The 24702-nt window shown below is 40.9% G+C and overlaps 1 protein-coding gene across 1 annotated transcript in view; it reads left to right on the top strand.

The window, feature by feature from the left end:
- The first annotated feature begins 2361 nt into the window (after window positions 1–2361).
- LOC145453257 (solute carrier organic anion transporter family member 4A1-like) overlaps window positions 2362–24702 on the top strand; it is a 34566-nt gene continuing 12225 nt past the window's right edge. The window contains exons 1-4 of the mRNA XM_080331272.1: window positions 2362–2534; window positions 19357–19488; window positions 23745–24017; window positions 24328–24443. Coding sequence (XP_080187398.1) covers window positions 2413–2534; window positions 19357–19488; window positions 23745–24017; window positions 24328–24443 — 643 coding nt within the window. The 5' untranslated portion in view covers window positions 2362–2412. The remainder of the gene's footprint in view (window positions 2535–19356; window positions 19489–23744; window positions 24018–24327; window positions 24444–24702) is intronic.

Below are 24702 nucleotides of genomic sequence, written 5' to 3'. Positions count from 1 at the left end.
TTTCTGACTTACAATATTAGCCACTACAATTCGTACCGAAGTCTGATAAAGAGGAGAATAGACGAAATCTAACATCAAGAGTTACACTGCTGCTACCTAGTCAACAAAAAGATTTTCAGACGTCGTGTACTGAGATGTACCGGTATCTGAAATATACATCAGTGAACCCATGACATACCACGATTATATGTACTTGCTTAACCCAGTTTCCAGCCAATGTACACTGTACAGGTTAAAATGAACCAGACAAGGTATATATATAATAAATCCACCTGTAGACATACAATGACTGAGAGTTTCGCGGTATCGGTACTGCCGGAGCTGGTTGGCCTTTGGTAACTAATTACCAAGTACCGGTACTGCTTACAGTAGAATGCGGTCTTGCAGTTAAGCTTCAAGTTTTAAAATGGCCTCAAATCAGTCTAAATTCAATGAGGAAACAATTATAGATGCCAAAACACGCAATACCCGGACAAACTATTGCGGTGACATAGAGCTAACGATCAGTAACTGCTGACCAGTCGCTCGCAACTCGCGACAAAGTTGAAAATTTTTAACTTTGTCGTGGAGTTGCGCAACCCTGTCGCAGACGGCATGTTGCGAGTTGCCGGCGACTCCGGTCTGCATGGTCCAGTCGCAGACAGGCGCGATTCTCTCGTTTTATCGGGTCGCGAGCTCAGTGTGCAGAGGCCTTTAAAGTAACACCTGACTGTTATTCTGGTCGTAGTTTTATGCGAATTCAAGATCCTATTAGAATGAGAGAATCCATTCAAAAAAGGCTATCTCATTGATGTATCGAGTGACGACGCTAGTAAAAAAGCATGCATTTACATGTGTCGTGTTCACTGTTCACGTGAGCGGTGAGGATCAATTTATTCGCGGCGTGCCGTGTTAGCAAAATATAAAATTTGGCGCGGACAGTGTTGTGATAAGTTGCTATGTTTATACAATTAGCAGTGTTATTATCAAGTATTAGAATTGAGTATTAGAACTCAAGACTATTGTTTCCGAAGGTATTGTGTTAATTGTAGCGGAACTATGATTGTAAAGCGATTGGCTAAATGTCAAGAACAGCCGCCGAAGGGCATTTCAATCCGTAAGGGATTTTATCAATAGTTTGCCGCAACGTGCTACCATAACGGCATCCTCATAAATCGGAGAATATGGCCCCGATTTATTTAGAAGCTATTTGATATTATAAATTATATACTATACATAGTTACATACGTCCGTGTTCTGTACCAGGAAGCAAACCTTTAATCGCACCATTCCCATGTGATGCGAAGAGAAGTCGTACCATGGCTTGAGCCGAAGCTTTAAAAATGCTCGATATGACAGATAAAAAGGTGACCATTTTCTAGCTGTGTTCATCAAGATATCAATTACAATTGCGATCAGTAGGGTTGTGCAATATCGCGTATCTGACTGATTCGATTCTGCATCTAGTATTGAGCGTCGACACGAACATCCAAGTAGGCGAGTACCATTAACATGACGTCATATATAGTAAGAACGGACTTTACAGTCAAAAGCTGTACATTTCACACCATCGCGACGAGCAGGGCGGGCAACCTCTCCGGTCGGCGGGCCTGGCATGGCAAAATGAAGTACTTGGCGGGCTGGATTACAGAATCGATACATTAAGGGCGTATTTATCTACCTCTACAAGGAATAAATCGTATTTAATGTAAACTTTAAGCTTAAAGCATAGAGATCCAAGAACAGTATTTAATGAATATAATAACCGAATGTACTTCAATAGCTGTTGAAGTCAATCATACATTTTTGGTCTATCATATAGTTTTCAACAATAACTTCTTTGGACTCTTGCTCCCTATTGAGTGTAGGAACCTTTAGTAAAGACTGAACGTGAACACCAGTTATATTTATATTGGAACGCGTCCTTGTCTTCGTAATGTTTATGGTCGAAAATGCTTGCTTGTATGTAGACCCGAATAGAACTAGTAGTTTCATGACCATCTTTTTCAGGTTGGCAAACTTGGATTCATTCTGATAATTTTGTGATGCATAAAATTTGTCAATACTTCCAGATTAGAATTTCACGTTAAGTGCAGAAACTCTGCGGGCCGCTCAAAATCCCGTCTTGTGCCGTATGTTGCCCGCCCCTGTCATAGAAAGTGATATTTTAATACTCGACTCGACTCGGTGTCTTCTACTTGGGCACTCGATTTTACTAAGCCCTAGTATTCAGTTAGCGTAACGCCTTTTCCAAGCAGCAGTATTATCATCATTATGGATTCACCTGGTAGTTATTCAATTGCGTCGCAATCCGCACTTTCGACGCGGTCGATCAATTCCATTTCTTTCACAAGGAGCGTCTTTCTGGGCAGATTGAAGTTTGAACACTTGGCTTAATCTGGATAGAGTATACGCTTGCAAGCAGCCATACTGATGGGGATTGAGAAAGTGCGTCCGTCCGTGTCTGCAAGCGAAGCTAGCGACGACAATCTGAACCGGGAAGATGACGAATCGTGCGGTATCCAAATCGGATGCGGATCCTGTCGGTCACAGAGGTAGCGCATACTTTGCTAATAGCCGCCTTGATGTTATGCTAAATGGCGATATGCCGACATTTTTGCATGCGCCCGAGGTGCACAATTGTCGTTATCAACAGTATTGCGACTGGATGCTGGAATTTAGGAAGGAATTGGGAGTGTTTGCAATATTTTTGTTACTAATTTACGCGAGCCTTTGGCAGGTATTATCACCTTTTTCGGCGTTGGTATACTGTGCCTGTATGAGCTGCATATGTTACGTGTTCGAGATGGTTGGGATGAACTTAATGTTTGCGTTCGTGTCCGGTCGTGCGAACCGTGATAATTTAGACGTTCGAACCGTAGTCGGTTCAACCATGTGTAATCGGTAACGATTTTTAAACACCAGATTTCGTTTTTTTTTACCTAAAAAAAGAAAATATTGACCTAAACAATCAAAATTTTGACTTTTTTTACCTATACAAACTGAATTTTTACCAAATTGTGACGTAACGTATGCAAATTAGGTGTTTTCCCACATAATGTCAAAATTGTACCACATATCTTTATTTCTGGTTGTAACTGACTGTCCTAACGAAGTAGTTTGGCCTGAAAAAACGTTTTTGGCTTAGAAACGGGCAACTTTTTACATGAAAAAATAAACAAACAATATTTTAACGAACTCTGGCCCTATGAAGAATTCCACTGGTTACAATATGTATTATGGTCGAAAATTGTAGTACAACGAGATATACTTTCCAACATTCTTCGGTAGAAAGTGCATGTCCTTACTAAGAAGCTTGCCAAGAACGTTCAACAGCAGCAGTTGTTGGCTGACAACACCCAAGTTGTGCGTACAATGCTGGTGCTGGAGACACACCGTGTTACTTCGTTCTGACGATGTTGTCTACATCGCAATTTGTCATCGTGCGCTTCTTAATATAAGAATGATGCAATGCCCAAGAAGTCTTTTTTCAGTTAGGATATTGCGGTAGGTTTACCATAACACCATGTCTACCTATTTGTTTTATTTGACCGTTTATGATTCATAATGAGCAGACAATTAGCCGTTTACAACGGTAGGCCTATAAAATAGGCTACAAGCTGTAAAATATCAAATGATAAGCTCACCGACAGTGCAAAATCCACGATACAAACGAAATGCAGACGTCAAAAAATATGTTGACTTTTTGAAAAATTTTGACGTAACGCTACAATTTTGACAAAATCTTGACAAATTTTGACATGTCAAAAAAACGCCCTACTCATAACATATTTTGAACAAAACTCTTTCAATTTATTATTCCCATCACTCTCTGCACGGCGTAAATTCAACTGCAACAAAGACGAACGGGGCCCCCTTGTATCGCCACAACAATGCTGATTCTCGAGAATTCAACACGTGATATCCTGATATTGGGGTTATGAATCATAAACTCGCAAGTTTCCCACGCAACCGCAAATGATAAGCACATCCTGTGTTGCGAATTCGTTTCTATGGACTCATAAGATCCATGCGCAGTCCAACAAAACTGGGTGCATATGAGAGCCCCTTGCGTGTCTAAATCTTACCCAACTATTAAAATTTTATGAACAAGAAGTTAAGAAGATAAAATGAAGATGGGGCAATTCGCTCCATTCTCACACACCAAGCGACTAAAACTTCCGAAATAAACGGGGGCAAAGACAGGAAAACAAAAATGGGTTGTGTTTGTATTATCATCGTGATATCGCGCGACGTCATGTCTTCGTGTTTACGTTCGCGTTTATGAAGAACCATTCATAAAAGTTCGTGTTTGCATTAAATCGAACATTTTAGTTCGCGCCAACGCGAATATGCGCGCTTTGGATATTGGAATATCCGTTGAAAAAATAGAGTTGGTCCGTTCATATTTTATGCCTAAAACCAGCCAAATTAAGGACAAAGAAGCCAGCACCAGAATGTTAGATAATACCGATATTTAAACTTGAAAAACTGGTACACAATTTTACAGTCTATCAGTTGAGTCCCCGTAATTTCCGATTGACTTCAGGAACGCTTTCTGAAGTCAAGCCCAGGGTTGACCCGGCCGATAGCGTTAACCTCGACCAGTCGTTAAGCTCAGCGTTAAATGCGATTCTTGCAGTAGCAAAAGCGCGTGATTGCTTTCAGAGTTTTGGCGTCGTATTTGTGGGGCTGTGACCAATGTTCCCTCCAAGCTGCGCACGTGCGCAAATGCGCAGTGCTGAAACGGTCTCTGCGCACAGAAAATCTAGGCTGCGCACAAAAAATCCGAAGTGATGACTTTTTTAAAAATCGTTGCGCACTCTTGTCCAAGGCACCGCGCAGGCGCTCTGACTCGAGAGAAATGAGAGGGAACATTGCCAGGGGTAAATAGTGCTATTGCTGAAGTCTGAAACTCAGGTAGGCCTACAAGTGCGGCCCGAAAAGGCAAATATTGCGCTCCGCGAAGCAATGAAAATTTGCAATCGTGTGCGACTCACGAAAGAGATTTTTCTTTTACTATGGTATCGGGGATACCATATCAATAGCGCAATCCTTTGTGGGAATGGCGAAATAACATGGTTTAACAAAATTATAAATAACAATGGGTCAGCTAGAAGTTAACTGCGAGAATCTAACGAATAGTCTTCTCCGCGTGTCATGAATATTGTTTAAGATTCACTGTACAATTACATGCCGCGAATTTTCGAAGTCATCACTTCCATCAGGAGAATCTGATCACGTATGGTGATATAGGCTAGGATAATATGCAGAATATGCAAGTAGAAGCACCAATATTGTTGAAAAAATCCATCCCTTTGCAAACGTTGAACGGGAAGTGCAGCAACTATATCCACTGTAGGGCGTTGCATTAGATCAGCTTTTCAGCAGCACAAATTTGTGATTTTATTCGATTCGTTTGAACGCGTATCTTCTGTCGATAAGGTCATACGCTGATCTTGTTCTTGCTTTAATCGGACTTGAATATTCGTATCATTATATCTGACTGTATGTCTTAATAGTAATGAGTGCATTGCCGGTATTATGACGTCACATCAGTGTTTTAACACGATAGGCGTATACATCGATCGCATGTATTGATTTCAAGTGCGTTGTCGTGCGAGTATGTCTGTCTTCTAGTAATCCATAGTATGTGACCATATCGTCGCAGTGGAATCAAAGTGACTTATGTCCAGATTTCAATATCTTTTGGCATAGCAGATAGGAGGTCACGAAATAGCATGATGCAATGAAGTCATTATACCAACGGGTACGCCCGAAAATGTTTAATTATATTTAGGGGTCCTACCTTTTCCAACACATCTCACTAGATCAGCTTTACCTGTAACTGTGATTACGTGAGCAGAGACAGGATTAAAATTGATAGCAATATATGCAATTCCCGATGAAATTGACCGATTTGATCATGAATTATAGAAAATCTTCGCGCCTCGCGCGTTAAGGCGAAACTGCTACTAAACGAAGACCAGATATAGATGATTAGTAGCGGTGAAAAGCGTGCAGCCTGAGGGGGGTCTGGGGGGCCAAGCCCCCCAGAAGTTCGGTTTATCACCCTATGGGGGGGCCTGGTTGCGCACTGTTGTCCAAGGGCCTGCGCAGTGAGTTGGCGTATTTGCGCAGACTCGTGAAGAATTAGAGGGAACATTGGCTGTGACGCCGTTTTGCAACACTGTATTGACGCGCTGTGAATGTTTTCATTTTGGGAATGTCGCGCGACGTCATCCTTTGCTTTCGGCCGTAAAGGTCTTGTTTGTCGAGGAAATTGGACAATATCTGGTGTAATTCGCGGGATCCACGCACAAATTACCCTTCCGATATCGGACTAAATGTGTTTTTCACAACTGAAATACTTGAAATGAAAATGATTTACGGACGTTATCTACTCAAACATTCGCGGCTTCACGCCGATGAAATATTACTTCGTGTTAGTCACACGATTATGAAATAGATTACGGTGATCCAATTTATTCTATCGTAAAATCCCCGAAAAAACGCTGCGATTCAGAATCGTGTATATAGGCTGCATCTTTGGCGGGTCAATTCGATTCAGATCGTAATGCGATCATCGGATGATTCGGATCACGCACCATGATTTGAGATAAACTATTCGGCAGACTAATTTGCTACCAAGGATCACGTAATGCAATCACGCCACCCCGTGCATGCTAGTTGCTAAAGTATTAACTCATGTAATGATGAACTTAGTTCAGTATTCAGCACCCAATTCATGCAAGCATTTTATGCGAATCTGGATATTCAAATTGTCAATGATAGCACAACGCATTAGATTGCACGGATAAAATTCAGTTTCACAGCAATTTCCACGAAACAAAGCGCGACAATATTTCTGTGATGGGCTGTCAAATGTGCACCAAAAAGTGTAAACCAGACAGAATGTTGCGCTGTAACTAGGGTTGTGTTTAAAACAAAAATTAATTTAAAACAAGCATGCTTTGAACAAGGCCCTCGTTTAAAACATGGTTTTTATTGGTTTTTTTTTTAAAGTCATTACGTCACCCATGTTCAATCGTGGCATCATAGTAGATCGATATTCACAATTGAAAATATAGCGTAAATATAGCTCCTTTGACGAAAGAAGCTTCCAACCTCTGTCATATCGGACCGAAAATATTTTCAACCTGGATTGCATCGTTTTGCGGCATTTTTACGGTCGGCGGTCATCATCATCAGAACATTCATTCCGTACCAAAGATCTGTATCTACGTACTATAGCTGTTGCACCGGCTATTTCGAGGGTTCCAACCATCCCATATCGTATACGTCGGCTATATTGGGTGGTAATCGTCGTCCGTAGTCTCATACAACATGTTTTTGGAATGTATTTACACAATTATGGCATAATTCTACAACTTGAAAAAAACTCATTTTTTTAGATGGCCCTCATTTAAAACACTGTTTAAAACATGTTTTAAACAAAGTGTTTTATACAGCCATTTGTTTTAAATGCTACCCTAGCTGTAACTGATATAGGTTTGTTGAATTACATGATGCCCCTCAACACACTTTGGGACGATACAAAGTAAAGTATACAGAAATTATCTGTGAGTGGATTTTTGGTTGTTTGAAACCAAGTCTACCGACTTGTACGTCTTGAAGACATGACAGCAAAGAAAGCATGTATGCTAATTGCCGATGACATCTGTTTTTGACCTTCTGGATCGCCTTGCCTCAAAGAATTGTGGAAATAATTTTCATATAAGTGGCAATATGAGTTGAATATGATTTCTCTAACCGATTACATTGTCCGGTGACATCGCTACGCTAAAAAGCGTCCATTTCAGGAGACAGTTGCAATTCCGGATTTAGCTCGGACACGCCGAATCACTTTATAATGTTTATAGCATCATAAAATATGAGTGATAGCGAACAGTAAGCACAGACATTGCACCACCAAGTAACCGAGCGATATGTTCTTTGCAAAAATCACATTCCTACACCATTATAAAGTATTACGACTGGTACACAGCGGACATTGTGTGCTCGTGAACAAACGAATTGTTGAATCACCGCGAAGAAGATGAAGGTAAAATAGGAAGGCTATATCACATACGCGGGACACCTACATGGTTACATCTTCATTACAATGACAGTCGACGATTCATAGCATATATATAAGTTAATATGATATATCGCATCTGCTAACTTAAAATATACTTTGCATCGGGTCATGAAATGCATTGCAATTCTTTACGTGAAGTGTATGGCTGGTTCGCCGGCGCTTCAGTATCAATTTATCTGGATACGATGAGGATTTTGTTCTGCCATTAGGCTAGCTGACACTATGCTTATCACAAGATCTGGAAGCCATTTCATGACTCAGCTGTAGGTTCTGTGTTTCGTCATTTTCCTCTTGAATAAGTTGATATCAGATAACGCCAACAGCAGCATGTCCTTGACTGATGCCACATATGACATATCATCTTACTATAAATCTATTAGCAATTCAACGTCTTCATTCATGTTACCAGTTGATGCAATTGTTACGAATGGTAGGCGATCCGTGTGATATACCAGTAACAACCAATACTAAAAATCGAAGTAACGGGAATCCCAACAATTGGATATGCCACGATTTGGAGTCAAGTTTTGTAAGTTTTATAGAGACGGTCTTCAAAGCAATCCCACAATCGCCAAAAGTACCATGGTAACTGATGATTATTTGTTTACACATAGCACGCAAGAAAAGGCTTATGGTATCGATTGTTTAGTCTGATAAGCTTTTATTTGAGACCTCATCGCAGTTCAGTTTCTGATGTTAAGAATGCTGCTTCAGGCGTTTCCTTCCTGTGAGGGATTCAGCGTCTTGTATGGTAAGCAAGCTATTTTCGCGCTATCCATCTCTCAATATGCGCTATGCAAGAGCATGTAATTACCAAATACCTGAATTAATTTCTTGATGGTGTGACACACGCGTGTATCTACCTGATATTCCCGTCTAATGTAAGCGTAAATATATGTTCTCCTACGCTATGGCCCCATACATTTAACACTTATCCCGGCACTGTGTACGAATCATAAACATTAGAAATGAGTTGCCGAATGTTCATATTCAATGCGTTGACTAAACTTGGTTTTCTAACATTAGCCAGTTCTGTGCACTGTGATGGAATCATGACTGACTTGGTCGAATATCCCATGTAATTTTGTACCACGTCGAGAATTTCTGAACGGTAATGGAGTACGCTATGCTCGGGGTGAGTGACGTGTGTCACATCCATACCGGGCAAATATATCAGACTTGTCTAGCGTGACGTGAATATCTTCTGTAGTGTACAGTCATCTTTTGGAAATTGCGTGTATATTCAGTTTAATTTGGACGGCATCGAAATCATAATCATGAAACGATGTAATTTTGTCCATGAACGTCGATCCAAGGCGTAACTACCGCAACATAACTCATTTATCATACGCTGATGTAAGACAGTGGTATGTTTTGTAACGTGTTATAAAGTTAGCGGCAAAGTGCTTGACATTTTGCGTAAGTAGTTATTCATTGCATGAATCTGTTTTTGTTCACATCAGAATTATTGGCTAAACTTTGACTTGGTAGTATAAATGTGTTCATATATATAAAAGTTACGCCATACATATGTTAATCAACACAGGTTCTAGTTTTGTGTGCCATGGGTGTATACTGTATATCAGTGGTTCTCAACCTTTTTCACCTCGTGGACCGGTAAAATTTCAAAAAAAATGACTGGCGGACCAGTGAACTTTCAAAATTGAAATTAAGCCAAAATGTAAAGTATGCAGCCGTTTTTTGCAGTTATATGATGCTAGAGAGTGACATTTAGAGGGTTTTGATGGTAATTAATTATCTTAACGATGGCATCCATGTGATTTTATGGTAGTCAGTCTGCTGAGTCGCTGTAAAATTGCCTTATCCAGCTAAACGTGCTACTGCCGAGAGTCGATTACAGTCTTTCGTGCCGAAAGCCGTGGGTTTAACCGACTACGCCAACTCGAATAATATTCTTCTCTTTGACACTATCGATACAAGAAGCGTTTCGGAGTCGAACCAAGCACCTTGTCGTGCTACCTTGCTCATTGCCCACTGCCACCGGACGCATAGGCTACTCTGGGACCTACGAATACAATGCGTGACGCAAGAAAACACCTTACAGCAACTATACCGGCAATCCGTGCCGAAAAGGCACTTCGTCAGACCACCCCCAAAAGCGTTGATCTTGTGCCCCACAGGTCGATAAAGCCACAGTTGGGCGGATGTTTTCACCTGTACTTGTGAGCATGGCTTTGGAGCCGGAGCCCGGACTTGAAGCCCCGGAGCCGTGCATTTTTACCGGAGCTGGAGCCGGAGCCGGAGCTCTACATAAAATTCAGCCAGAGCCGGAGCTGGAGCCAGTTATTTGAGGGGTAGCTCCGGCTCCGACGTATTTCATAAGATGCTATTATATATGCAACTACCATATCTGCTGAGTTCACATAATTCAACAGCAGGCCTTCGCGAAATTAAGAATCTTTTCCTCTTTGGCGCTACGTTTTCCGACCAACCATATTCCTGGGGATTTAACAGCAGAGCAGTCATATGTTCAATGTTCAATTTTCGTACATGAGTGCCGAGGTATGCGAAATATGCCTGAGAATATTGTGGGTATTCGGCATACCCGCAATTTCATCATCAGCATAACCTTGTTGGCCAATTGTACGGTTCGAAAATAATGATCACTATGAATTACGCGAAATCGAAGACAGGATAAAAACATGATTTCGTTGCACATGTCGATATGACGAGCACGAGCCTAGAAATTCCATCTCATCGTTGCTATGAATCGAATGAGCAAATACTCGTTCTTTCGTGATAGTTCTTTAATCGAGCCGCGAAATTGGACAGTGTTATTGAGTATGCAATCAAACATGCTGATTGGAATTCATTACTGCCCATGATCGTTAATTCACTCCAGTAAGGATTTTTTGAGCGTAAATAGGGGATGACAGAAGAGTAGCCCAAAACGCCGTTTGACTCAGCAAACAATTGTCGCGGTGCGAGCTACTCAATGCGATCTCATGACCCCATGGTATTTTATGTTAGAGTCAAATTACTGATTTGATACGCGATTTCCAATTTGTAATCATCTGTTTCGTAAATTCATTCTTGATGTCTGCTTGATACTCTAGTATTCCCGGATTATCGCGCACTGTGACTTATTGTAAATGTGCAATGTGCATACTGCATAGTTTAATTCGTTATGGGCATGGCGTAATGTGCATGGCATGGTGTTCAATTCGATTATTCGATTCGTTTCAATGGGAAAATATTTATTTCGATAAACTTGATCGACACCGGATGGACTGGTAACGAGTGTACCAATATCGAACGTCAAACCATTGGCCATTTGGTACAACTCGAATTTATATTGAAAACGTCGTGATATCCGCCCATATTGCTCTTACTACAGTTACAGTTGAGTAATAATCGCACATTTAAAGATTGAATTGAGCAGTATGGCTTATGTTAACGAGTACAGTGCCAGTGTTAAAACGCCTCATCAGAATTCTAATGCTGTACACAGTACACAGCAATGGCACGGAGTAAAGTGCGTTCTAGTGCAACTATGATGTTATCGACAATTGACAAGTATTCATTATGACATCACAAGCCGGCACGGTATCACCTATGTCTTCGTTGCTGCGTCCGATGTTACTGAAGGCTGAGAGACTCTAGATTACTATAGATAACCAACCTACGGGTAAATTATTAATCTATATAGACCCGGGGTGGCCAACCTTTTCGGCTAAAGGGCCACATTGAATTGACGAACGAGTGCGCTGCCCACTAGCCGCACCCGGCGCGTAAAATTTTCAAATTTAATATTATTATCCCTTGGGTATATTGCGGGTCTACTGTATACCGCCCGATGGGCTCAGTTTGCTAGGACAGGACTATTCGGCATCTGGACATATCGATATCGAAGGTTTCCGCTAATATGCGACAATAATTTTGTGCCTACATTACATCGTCGACGATCTTTCTGCGAGCGCAAACGCGAAACTACTTTCTCTCGTGATTGCGAATATAGTTAGACTCAATCGGCTAAATCAGGCGTTTTATCATCTACAGGTAGCGGTAGGCGACAAAGCAAGAAATCGTATGACAATTAAACACGCCAAGCGTGAATACTTTTTTAGTATTGTAATGTACGACGATTTACTAAAAATGTGACTGGACCTTGGATCTGCCAATGCGTCGAAACTGATATTTTAGTCATCAACATCCCAAGTGTCGCGGTCAGACTAATCGTAGTTTTGGTTGGCATTGCAAGTTCATAATCTGAGCAATTCAATTTCGATAATATAACAGGATTTCGATAATATAGTGGTAAATTAGCTCGCGGGCTACTCAAAACCTTCTCGCGGGTTGCCCACCCCCGATATAGACAGACACCTTCGATAGTTTTCAGAGCCGGAGCCGGAGCTGGAACCGGAGCAGTGGTAATAATGCGGCTCCGGAGCTGGAGCCGGAGCTAATATATGATAGAAGAAAGCTCCGGAGCCGGAGCTGGAGCAATGCAGATTTACGGCTGCTCCAAAGCCCTGCTTGTGAGCACATTCATACTACTCAGTATAAGCAAAGAGTTAAAGTAGCTTAACCGCGTCAATAGCGAAAATTTTCCACCATTCATGACTGAATTGGTTTTCTCGCTGTCGTATTTTTGACACGCCTTTCGGAGCCCCTTGTTAGCCTAATCTTCATTATTATGTGTTGGTACGTCACGGCGCGCTAATGGCTGACGCCCAAATGCCTATTTCTATAAATCATGCGTATTTCACGGAGAAAGGCACCTAATATGCAAGACATTTAGTGACACGAAATCGCGCAAAGAGCGAAAAGAAATTGAAAAATGTTGGAAAAAGTTTCAAATAAATACGCTATGATTTATGTTCATCATGGTTGTAATGACTCGAGTCAATTTGTGTATTGACTCCACTTGTACTCGAGTCATTGCACATGACTCGGACCAAGTAATCGAAACTTGGTCTACCAAGACAGGCATTTCATTGCAATTTCGAAGAGTAGTAAAGTTATCACGCTGATATTATTTCGTCTATCAATACTGGTTCTTGAAAATGCTATCTGAAACTGTTGAAAGTGACGAAAATGAGGATATTATGAATGAGAAGCATTCGATATCACAGAGTAGAGTTGCGAAAAGTGGGTCTCACATGACATTAACTCGAAACTGAAAAGTCCACACAATGACTTGGACTCGGCCTCGAGTCAAAAAACCATGACTCGGACTCGGCAGTCTACTCAGTGACTTGGACTCGTACTTGACTCGGTGGTGAATTGAAAATGACTCGACTTGACTCGAGTCAAAGCTAAAAAAGTGAGATTAACTTGTGACTCGCCACCTTGTGACTTGGTTACAGCCCTGATGTTCATTTGCAAAATAATTTCGGGTTCTTTTCAAGCTCAGCCCTTCTCCAACTAGGCGGTTTCGGGTGCTCCGGTTACGGTCCTGCATAAAATGAATGAATCGAAAGACGAATGTTCGCGCGAACTGCGCTGTTTAGCGATGAGTCAGCTCGTACCTGTTCTGTACTTGTCGCTCGCATGTCGTCAAATGACACGTCTTGTACCTTTAGTCAAATCGAACATGTTTTCAGCCCTAGTGTTACCTCAAGAAGTTCTGAATGAGTTTAAAATTTGATGTTTTATTCATTTGATCAATGGACAAGCCTTTTACATTGCATCTTGAATTTAAGGTATAAAATTGTAATTTACCTGGCGGACCGGCGGGAATGTCGTCGTGGACCGGCACCGGTCCGCGAACCGGCGGTTGAGAACCACTGCTGCATATCGTATATTCAACCCGTATATCAGGGCTGGTACATGGGTGTAAATGAGGGATGGTGTGAACCTCTGAAAGGTTCAGGTTCGTGTGAACCCGAACCTTTTTGAAAGGTTCTGTTTAAACGCGAACGTGAACCTCGTGACGTCACGTAACGTCATATTGCTAATTCCAACCCTATATTTCAGTGAAGTGATAGCCTATATTAATGTACACGATACCCAGCGGCGACTCGGGCCACATAATGCCACAATGCCGAAGTACATATTGACGTTTTAGACGTCGCCAAACGTATCAACCGGGTCAATGAAATGATATAATAATGCTATATGATCAATATTATTCGTCGCTTTGCCAACGTTTACCTCGAGGACTTGCAAGACAATATAAGCTTACTCCTTAACGGTCTAGGCCAGACCGGACAAAGTTATACAGCAGTAGCCAACACCCCAATCGCACGGATTTGGTTTTTATGATTCAATAAACACATGTTAGATTTTTGCACATCAGACATCGATATCAATTTCATTGGTTGGTTGAATAAGTATCATTCGCTGACTACCTACACGTAGTGGGGAAGCGAGTGGCGCAGTTGGTTAAACACTGCAGTCACGACATCGATGGTTGAGGTTCGAGCCTCGGCTCTATCATGTTTCTATGTGTCGGAGGTTTATCTGGGCTCCTCATCGCCGATCCCGCTGTAATACAGCGCATTGAAAAGCTCAGACGAAGAGAGAGCCGAACTCTTGAAAGGAGGCAGCGAATGAGCCGGAAAAAGACTCAAGTCAAAGTCAAAGACATTATGAAATTTACTGTGCGGGCGCAAATGACCAAGTTGCTGAAAGCGCCAATTATATGTCTCAATAAAACAAAACAAACAAACTTACACAAACAAACTTACATGTAGTGTGTTTCGCTCTTGATGTTGTGTGATTGCGGGTCAAGCTCACAGCAGAGAGTCACTATATATTCACAAACAGAAAGCTGGATCTTCCGAGCAAACTTTTGTGACAACGCAAGAAAAAGATTTGAGATTGCCATGATATCCAGGTACACTGTTACAAGTTCGACCCGCGTTCATACGGAGGTCTTGCAAAGTATAAACAATGTTGTCGAGTTCATCGTGTAGTCATTGTTTCCATATGGTGGCATGCCATTCCTTCAGACACGATTTTATATTGTCTGAAATCCTTTCTGTCGTAAAGTTTATGACATGTAACACGCATGGCTGTTGCAGTTGCATGATGAAGGATGTGCATGATGAAGGATGTGGTAACTAATGCTACTATGTGAGATGGCTGCACAGAGCAGTAATCCTTTGTATACTGAAGTGATGAATACTCCAGTAATCTGATCTACGGCTTATTCAATCAGGAAACGGTGTATGAACATTAAACAATGCCATACGAATAAGCGTCTGGAAGTCACGAATACTCGAGCGTCATCATATTTCCAGACTGGCGCGTGTGTGAAATTGCGAATTTTTGAACTTTCGATCGTCGCACACTAGATCAAATACCGAGGAAAATGAAATTGCATGGCGAGATCTAATTATAATAATTGCATTCCATGCTGGTAACTTAATCTGTTCTTCGGAAAAATTACGATTTAGATTAACTGAAATATCGGTATGACGGTTTCCAATTTGAATACAGTCATCAACTCACCATCGTGATTGCGAAGGCAGGTCCATGGTTTTCCTCTTTATCTGATATAAAGGTTTCTATTACGCGGTAAAATTGGAACATCTATTTCTCACACCAAGCACGCATAGCGAAGGAGGGAAGGACTTGCGAATTGATATCTCTCACGATTCTTAAGATTCAGTACTATCATATTCATAACCTCAAAATGTGATCGATGGTCGTACGTTTTTTTCCGTCACTGACCTGAGCATGGTGTGCTCCTCGACATGGTTCGTTGCACAACACCATGAATAAATTTATTATCACAATTTAATAACCTCAAAAATGCAACCAATGATTTGCATCAGTATATATATATCGACTTTTCAATTAGATAAAATAAAAAAAAAAGGGCAAAAGAAAACAGGAGACAAAAAGAACATAAGATAATCATATGTTATGTTGCATCAGTGACAGAACTAAGATACATAGAATAAGCGTTTGCTTATTGCAGATGACCACAGGAAGAATTTCCTAACTTCTTGAATACGACATGGATGTTCAGGAATGTGCATTGTACCTTAACACTATACAATTGCACATGTACAGTACATACTGATTCTTTTTTGTTTCATTTCACATATTGATGTGATCTGGTTTGAATATCAGGATAAATTGTATTCTTACATTTGGTAAGAATCACGGGCTCAATCATGTATTGTTTATTTCACGTGAACGCAACGCATTTACGCAATACATGAACTGCTAAACGTTTTGTACAGTTTCCAATTGACCATTCATACTGTGTAATTAGCTAGACTTGGTTTCTATTCTTTGTAATGAACTCGCAAAGTATTCCTGTTAACGTAGTATGTTTAGATTATAACTCACCGCCAATTTCCACTGTAAGTCGCATCATATTATACCTACATCATTTATCTGAGTTAGGATAACATGAAACTTTATTGTATTACGTGTTTCGGTTTTATAGCAATAAGCAATCCTCCTGTCGGTATTTCATTTATAGCCTCTCCATCAAAACGGAGGATGATTGCTCCCCTACCAAGTCATAGAGAGGGTTGTTTATTACCATACCTAAATATAACACATCAATATTTCATTTATAGCCTCTCCATCAAAAATGAGGATGATTGCTCCCCTACCAAGTCAAGGGAGGGTTGTTTATTACTATACCTAAATATAACACATGTTTATTCCGATGCTTATAATATTGCCATCAGTTGATTGATTTGTTTATTTTCACAATGCAGGCTAACTATAAACTTTCGTATATTCCGCATTCATGGAAGTAACGAGATCTCGGTGGTTGTCTCAACCGACCGAACAATAATTTGTAAACGTTTTATGGGCGTATTTCCATGTCATATTAGATAGCTCGTTTCGTTTGCCGGGAAAACAAGTTCCGAACTGGAAAGGTTCATTTGACGCTCTAACACAGGGGCGGGCAACATATGGCCCGCGAACGGATTTTGTACGGCCCGCAGAGAGTTTCTGGTCGACAACTTTGAACGACCACAGGTCTCATTGACTTCAGCAGCTATTGAAGACTAGGCTATATTACGGAATAAATTCATTCAATACCGATTTGGGCCTCTTATGCTTTCAACTTGCAATTCACTTTATATTAGGGTTACCATCGTCCTGTTTTAAGAGGATTTGTCCTCTTTTTTCTACTTTTTCGAAAGTGTCCACGGAGGACGCCTAAGTTACCTCTTTTTTAGATTTTGTCCTCTTTTTTGAGAATTTTGGTTGAATATAGGGTAAAATTCGACCGAGGTACAGTAAATCAGCACTGAAGTAACGCTCTGGCGGCTATTTCGGGAGGTGAGCCGAAAGGTTGACTTAAATCTTTCATGGGTTGATGAATACACAACTAGGTATCGATTTAGGAATCCGGCCCGCGAAGTATTTCATTTTCCTATATCCGGCCCGCCTACTGAAGAAGTTGCCCGTCCCTGCCTAACACGCATGCTCGATCGACATACGCTTTATGATTGAGATAGTTGTAAAGTTTTATTCATTTGTAAAGGATCATATCGGGGCGAACTATAAAGTAGCTGTTTTTTCCTGTGGCATTGGAAGATATCAATTTCGGAATCAGCAGTAGTCGAAAAAGGATATTGCTGAATGGAACATGAACATTGAAGTTCCGTCCTACGTTGGCCGAACTGTGGCGGTTAACGCGTAGTTCAAGTAGCATCAGTTAGTGGCCATCAACGTGCAAGTTGAATTTACGAATTCGAAATTATTTATAGATTAATTCAACTTCAAAAATTTCTTCACGCCTCGGTCGATTAAGTGCGACTTGATTTTTCGAGTTTAATATAGTAGTGTCTGTATGTAGTAAATTCTGCACCCCAACCACAATACAAATGTGAATCGAAGAGAAAAATATGATGCGTCCCATCAAGAAACACCGATTTGAAATCAATGCGTTTCATAAAATAAGCTTTTATTCGTTTTGAGGACATGTAGTTGCGCATGTAATAAGCCGATATAAGTAAATGGATAAGTCAAGATTTCGCCGATACCTGTCCCGGCTCTTTCGAGAATCGCGTAATCGGTAACGGACTTGTCTCGCTCCGAATATATAGTATTATGTCTTTTTGGAATGGCGTTCATGAAAGAAAGTATTGAGATGAAAAATGAAAAGGAGGGTACTTTTTCCCCAGATGTTTCTTTGATCACTCATTAGGGCGCTGACGAAGTGTTGTGTGGGTCATGCCTATACTTGGAACCGGGATTGATTGTAAGTCACCGCAATCGCCGTAGGTATACCATATATGGATGAAAGTTGACACTGAGCTTTGTTACTTTCATATTTTTTGGGTGTTCATTCGAAATCTTTTGGTGTGATAGGATTGAGATGAATTTATGGTCACGTTTTGTCGTGAAGTGGTATATAAGCTATGATGTCGTTGATAATGCGAGAATTACTCCAAATTTTGACTAGCCAGCGAAAATGTACGGAAATATTCGAAGGCGGCATCAACTGAAACGCTCCCTCGTAAAATACATCAAGAAAAGAGACGAATGATGATGCCCACGGCTTTCGACGCCATAATGTTGCCGCGGAAGTTTTTCATGACTTAGAAAGGCGCCCAAATGGGGCATTCTGCTTCTATATTTGGAAACTTATATGCGCAAGGTATTTCACAAGCAAGCAGTGATGACACTGAATGAAAGAAACCAGACGGGCTGTCCGCGATGCTAACACCCCAGTAGCCAATTTAACATCGTTATCGTTCTTTCAGGTGATCCATTATAAGAGTAATCTAAGCGTGCTCGTGAATAGCAAAATTGCTGAACAGTGGACACTGGAAACCCCTGGTTTTGTCGTAAATATGACATGTAGCTTATATGTCTGCATGCTGTTGGATGGTGTCGAGCAGACTCTAGAAAATATTCCCGATAGAGCGGCAATACTATGTGGGCTTCGTGTTGATAGTTAGACTAATGACGTGCGACTTTTTTCAATCGAGTAGTTGCGCATAATTTCTGTATGCAATTGCTTGCGAATGGAAATAGACCATAATGCCGTATCCGTGAATAATATTTGCATTCCTGCTCGAATCGGAAAGCTTGATGCTGCGGAAGATTTCCTCCTTGGTTGGCTGAAAATCTGCACACGATTTACACCCACCGTGCTGTTGATACGGACAGCACCTTATTGTTCTGGACTTAACTTGAGCCAAAAATTTGATACAACTGGAATGCAGTATAAGTAGCATTTGACATTGTATTTAGCTTCAATCATTATCCATAGTCGTAGCCGCTAAATATCAACTATTTGAATGCTATAGTATAGCATTAGATAATATAGTTCACTGCGGTAAACATTTTATGAACGTGTTTTCAAGGGTATGTTTTATTTTCAGAATTCGCTTCCCTTTCCTCGACTGCCTTAACAACGCAAAGTGCTTCTTATGTCTGCTGTCTCTGGCGGTATTATTTCAAGGAATGATTGTCAACGGGTTGATTAATATCATCATCAGCACCATCGAAAAGAGGTATAACTCGATACATCCATCAGGAGTTTTCATACCATTACTTGACCGCGGCATTTGTCACGGTCTACTGCAAATCACGTTACCATCCCTCCTTGGCAGGGATATCACGCTCGATATTACGTGCGTGTGAACCGTTTGAATCGTTTGAGACGTCACCACACTCTGCAGCCAATCTGTCCGTTTCGTGACATTGGTACAGAAACACCAAAGGCACGAGCGTAACGTAATGTCAAGGAATTTAGTTCTGATCGAAGCAATGTATGCGATGATTAATGATGGACTTTATTCATCGAATAAATGCGTTGAAACTCAGCCATACCACATATCGCATGCTTGTCCACAAACAACACGAAAGGCTACATACCACATGTGATATCTTACTCTCTTGATAGCCCGATGTAGGAAATTTAGATATTCAATGTCGCTGTGTTATTTATAGTCGCGACAGCACACGCTCACGGAAATCGAGATGTCATAATTCAGTTACCAGGCCGATATAAAATAACCTCACGTTGTATAAAATCACGTAAAGGCATTTGCCCCACCGAGACGTGACAATTTGTTAGTAGTAATTATTTATGATTTTTTTATGACGATTTGGTGACTTAAAACACAAATAAGCATTCATCAATGCATTTTCCTTATGCAGAAGTTCCTTCAACAGATATAGCCAATAGCCATGTTAGGTATAACAGAAAAATTGATTCTAGTATTGCAAGTGATGTTAGCTCAACGGCGCTGTTTTATTTACACTGAAGGTAGCGAGACTACGGTCTCGATGTCAGTAGCGCCAACGTTTATGCTACAGAAAGTAGCCCGTAAATAATTCACTCGAATCTCTAAATTACTAACTGCGATAAGATCAATCTACTCATTATAAATGAAGCACGCCACCACGAAGAGCCCTTTCAATAATTGTTCGTGCTTATATCGCTGTTCTTGCCATTTGTGACATGTACATTCGTGCACTAATAACACGTTTGAAGGTTACGAATGGTATATTAAATCCATTTGGGTTATAAATAAATTGTCATCGTTTAACAATAAATTTCATTTACTGTCTGCCGCAAAAGTGTTCATTTATGAACTCACGCAGCAACTCAAAATATTGCTATAAGTTCGCGATAGGGATAATTCATTGTTTCCTATTCCCGAACAATCCAATGCCCGTAGGGCTCGCATAGTAGCGGCAGCTGGTGAAAGAATCCAGCGGATTGTACGTGACTAATCGCGTGCAGGAAATCTTAATTTTGTGGGTGTTTCCTCGTTGTGTGGTTTGTTACGTTTGTATATATTTCAAAATAACTTCACTATTGCAAATAGCAACACCAGCAGTCACGTTGCTAAGTATTGGCGCGGGACAAGTTAGGAATTATCCATGGCTGTGACTTTGATTCATACACATACACATTTATGATACTTGAATACGGAGGTGATCAAAGTAGTTGGCGTTTATGAGATGTGAAAAGTAGAAGTATAAGGACGTAGATAATAAAATTGGATTAGCAATTAAACGGATAATCGCGTTCGTAAGGATTTATCGAACCAGGATTAAGGATACCAGTTCATCGCAGCGCATAAAGTTAGTTTTGATGTCATGAGTTAACAAACCTACGCGCAAATATCTCCATTAATGACCGTGCCGACTGTCTCCTAGGCTTCACTAAACAATCAACGAACTAACTATGTATTCACCATTGCTGAGCGATATCAGTATTCTATAAATCGTTTTTTAGCTGCACCGTACTAAATGGACACTACTTTCATTTCGCGATGATGATGATGATAATTCTACTACAGTGGCAGTGTTGTTATCAGCAGCATGCTGTTTCATTCAACAAATTGACAACTGACAACTAATAACGCCTTTTGGAATTATGATGCAACAGATAACGTCACTTGATTGAAAACTCGGGAACACCTCGACTAATCATGGCCCGCAAACTTTTCCAACTTTACGCGTCGCGATTAGCGGTATTTTATCACACGATTAGCATTCTCCGGATCAGCTAACTTTATTATCTCCGCCTAAAATGCGCGTCGATTAGCGGTTTTTAAACACATGATTAGCATTCTCCCGGATCACTTTAACTTTATTATCTCCGCGCCAAATTCCCAAGCCATGTAAAATTACCTGAAGTGGGAACAGAAAGTTACTCCAATGATTAGTTTCAATATCTAGATTTGGTCAATGGTTCGAATGCTATTAGCAATCAATCGGAGGTGTCTACTTTTTAAATGGCAATATGCATGTTGTGTTATGGTATTCATACGGTCTTTCCTCTGATAAGATCATCTATGATGTTGCACCTGGCGATATTTATTATTACGATTTGTGATCTGCTTACTTGCAGCATGGCTCACTGTCGTTTTCGGCCAGGGGTGGCCAACCTTCTCGGCCTAAGGGCCACATGAGATTCACGAACCATTGCGCGTGTCCCTGGAATATTGATGACCTAATTCTAGTCGTCAGTTAGGAGCGAACCGAATTAGGTAACGTTGAAAACAAGACTTATATTACCACACTTGAAAATTGGTAACAGTCATGTCATGAAAACTCTGTGTGTAACTGTGCAGTTCGCATTCATGTCCTGGTCGCGCGCAGCGCGAAATCTTCTCAAAGGTATTGAATGAATTCGATAAATAGAGCTCATTTGGCAAGGACAGGAATAGTCGGCGTTTAGACATAGCAATATCGAAGGTTTCGGGAAACATGCCTCTGTCATTTTGTGCAAATGTTTCATCGCCTGCGATGTCGCTGCGAGCGCACCAGCGAAGTCGCATGTTGGACGACACGTTATCCATTAATTGCGAATATAGTTGGACTCAATTCAGTAAATTACGCGTATTTATAATGTTCAGGAGGGGGCTCCAATACTAAATGCATGAAATCGAGTGACAATACATCATGCGAAGTGTTAAGAAAAAATTCACGCCAAATAAATCTTCAACGAAATATTCTGCCTCGTGGCGATATATACCAAGATCCGAGGTAAATGTGGCTGGCCCCTGGTTACGCCAATGCGCCGAAACGGATGTTTTAGTCATCATCAAATTTCGCGGTCAGGCTAATCAAATTTTGGTTGGCCTTGCAATTTTACCTAATGTCATAACTAATTTCGAGAATTACCTCGCGTGACACACAAAACCTTCTCGCGGGCCATGGGTTGACCGCCCCTGTTTTAGGATTATTGTAACACACCGCTTACGCGGATATCATGGCGAGGAAGAGCCGAGATAAACCTCAACCGGTTGCATATAAATTATGGACCGCCCTATAACTAGTAATCCATTGGTTTTGCAGCTGTGGAACGTAGCACAACGCTATCTTCGCGACTACCGTTAAATCGCAAATTACGCTGCATGCACGCTTACTGTTTGAACGTTTATATTCATGTAACGTGAATGACGGGCTATTACGCACGTTTCTATAATTTTTAAAAGAGATGTAAATTTTTCTCGAAACTACTTTTCACTCTTAAAAATCCAAATTTTAAACACCAAGTAGTAGTTTGCCCCGAAACTGTTCAAGTAAAAGTGGAAGTAGTTTAAAAACATAACCACTTGAGCATATGTGCACGCACTGTAATGACAATCGTGTGTTTCGACGATTGTCACCGAATAGGAGACGCCGTTCCTTTCCGCTTGGAAACATTACAGGTCAATCCTCTCGCCATGGGTACTCTGATAGAATATGCCCTACTAACTGGTCGAGAGCTATAAAGACATAAAACTATATATAATACTCTCGTCATAGATCTGGTGCAAAAGACCATTTGAAGTCGCGGACCAATATTAAACTTATTCAACAACAACAACAGCAACAACGATTGTCACCCTAGCTTGGGATATAAATCAAGTGAGCAGTAATTTAAGCTGCCCTGTTATACTTTCACACCTTTTCTACAGTTCAAAAGAAGTCAGATACTCCAATACTCACGAGATAAATCCCATAAAGACAATACACGTGAACATAGCCGACTATACACTCCAGGGATATATCTCAACCAGGATTGGTTTATTTAACTCGTTTCCACGCTCTGGAAAGGTGTATAAGCAGATTTTAGTACCAGACAGAGCCTGATTGACACTTCGCGTTATGGTGGGAATCTACTAAATATACCTATTTTCACCTGCGGGCTTACGGTGTTGTGTAAGCATAGGAAAGACTGACTTCAGTACTCCGAAAAAGTCGAATGAATATGATTAATCATAAATTCTGATTATTGAGTAATAGATCCGGTATTCCCTTATAGGTTTCATCTACAAAGCTCAGAAACGGGATTCATCGCGGGATGCTACGATTTGGGTTTTCTGATAGTCGTCTTTTTCGTAACCTACGTCGGCGGCAGAGGCCATAAGCCGCAGTGGATCGGCTGGGGCGTTTTCATCATGGGGCTGGGATCCATCACGTTTTCGCTCCCGCATTTCGTCGCGCCCACGTATAAAATCCCAGAGACAGACTCCTATATATGTTCCGACGACATGTCGCTTGCGCAATGTGGGAAAGAGTATCTTAAAGTTTATCGGTGAGCTTTAAGCAATATATCATTTTTTACAGACATAAACTTCATGTTAGATGCTTTCCACTTGATTAACCATCCTAAGCATTCCGATACGGTCCATTCGTTTATGCACTTGAAGTGTATTAGCTTGTAAAACAGGTTTTTCAACATCTAACTTACTTAAACACGTGTTCAGGAAGATCTCATCTCAAGAGAACACTAATCTCACCTTTGAACAAACCGGCAGCTTTCTTTCAACTGCAGTCCGATCCCCAACTTGTCGATGTTGAAGGTCGGTCGTATGTCAGTGCTGATTTTTCGTTTAATATCACAGGGCTTTCTTCATCGTCGGGCATATATTGCATGGAATCGGTGCTTGCGGACTCTTCACATTGGTGATCACGTATCTAGATGCAAACGTCAAGAAAAACGAGACCCCATTGTACCACGGTAAGTAGATTACTCCATTCCGCACTTGATGAAATCAGGTGAGACTATTACACTCATACATAAGATGATATGCGCCTGTGCTTACATACCTAATTATAATTCACCACGAAATAATGCGATAGTCATAAGGTTGTATTTTATTTTACTCACTGACAGCTACGGATATTGGCGTTTAAGCTTAATTCCGCACCAGAGTTAAAGCCGCCGACTCAATGTGAACCAAATGTGATGCTGAATGACAGCAGAATCACGTTTAGTA

Source organism: Botryllus schlosseri, chromosome 1 (genome assembly GCF_051294905.1).
Source record: "Botryllus schlosseri isolate E-star chromosome 1, Bs_hap1, whole genome shotgun sequence".
NCBI lineage: Eukaryota > Metazoa > Chordata > Ascidiacea > Stolidobranchia > Styelidae > Botryllus > Botryllus schlosseri.
Note: the sequence above shows the minus strand (reverse complement) of the source record. Positions and strands in the feature narration are given on the sequence as shown.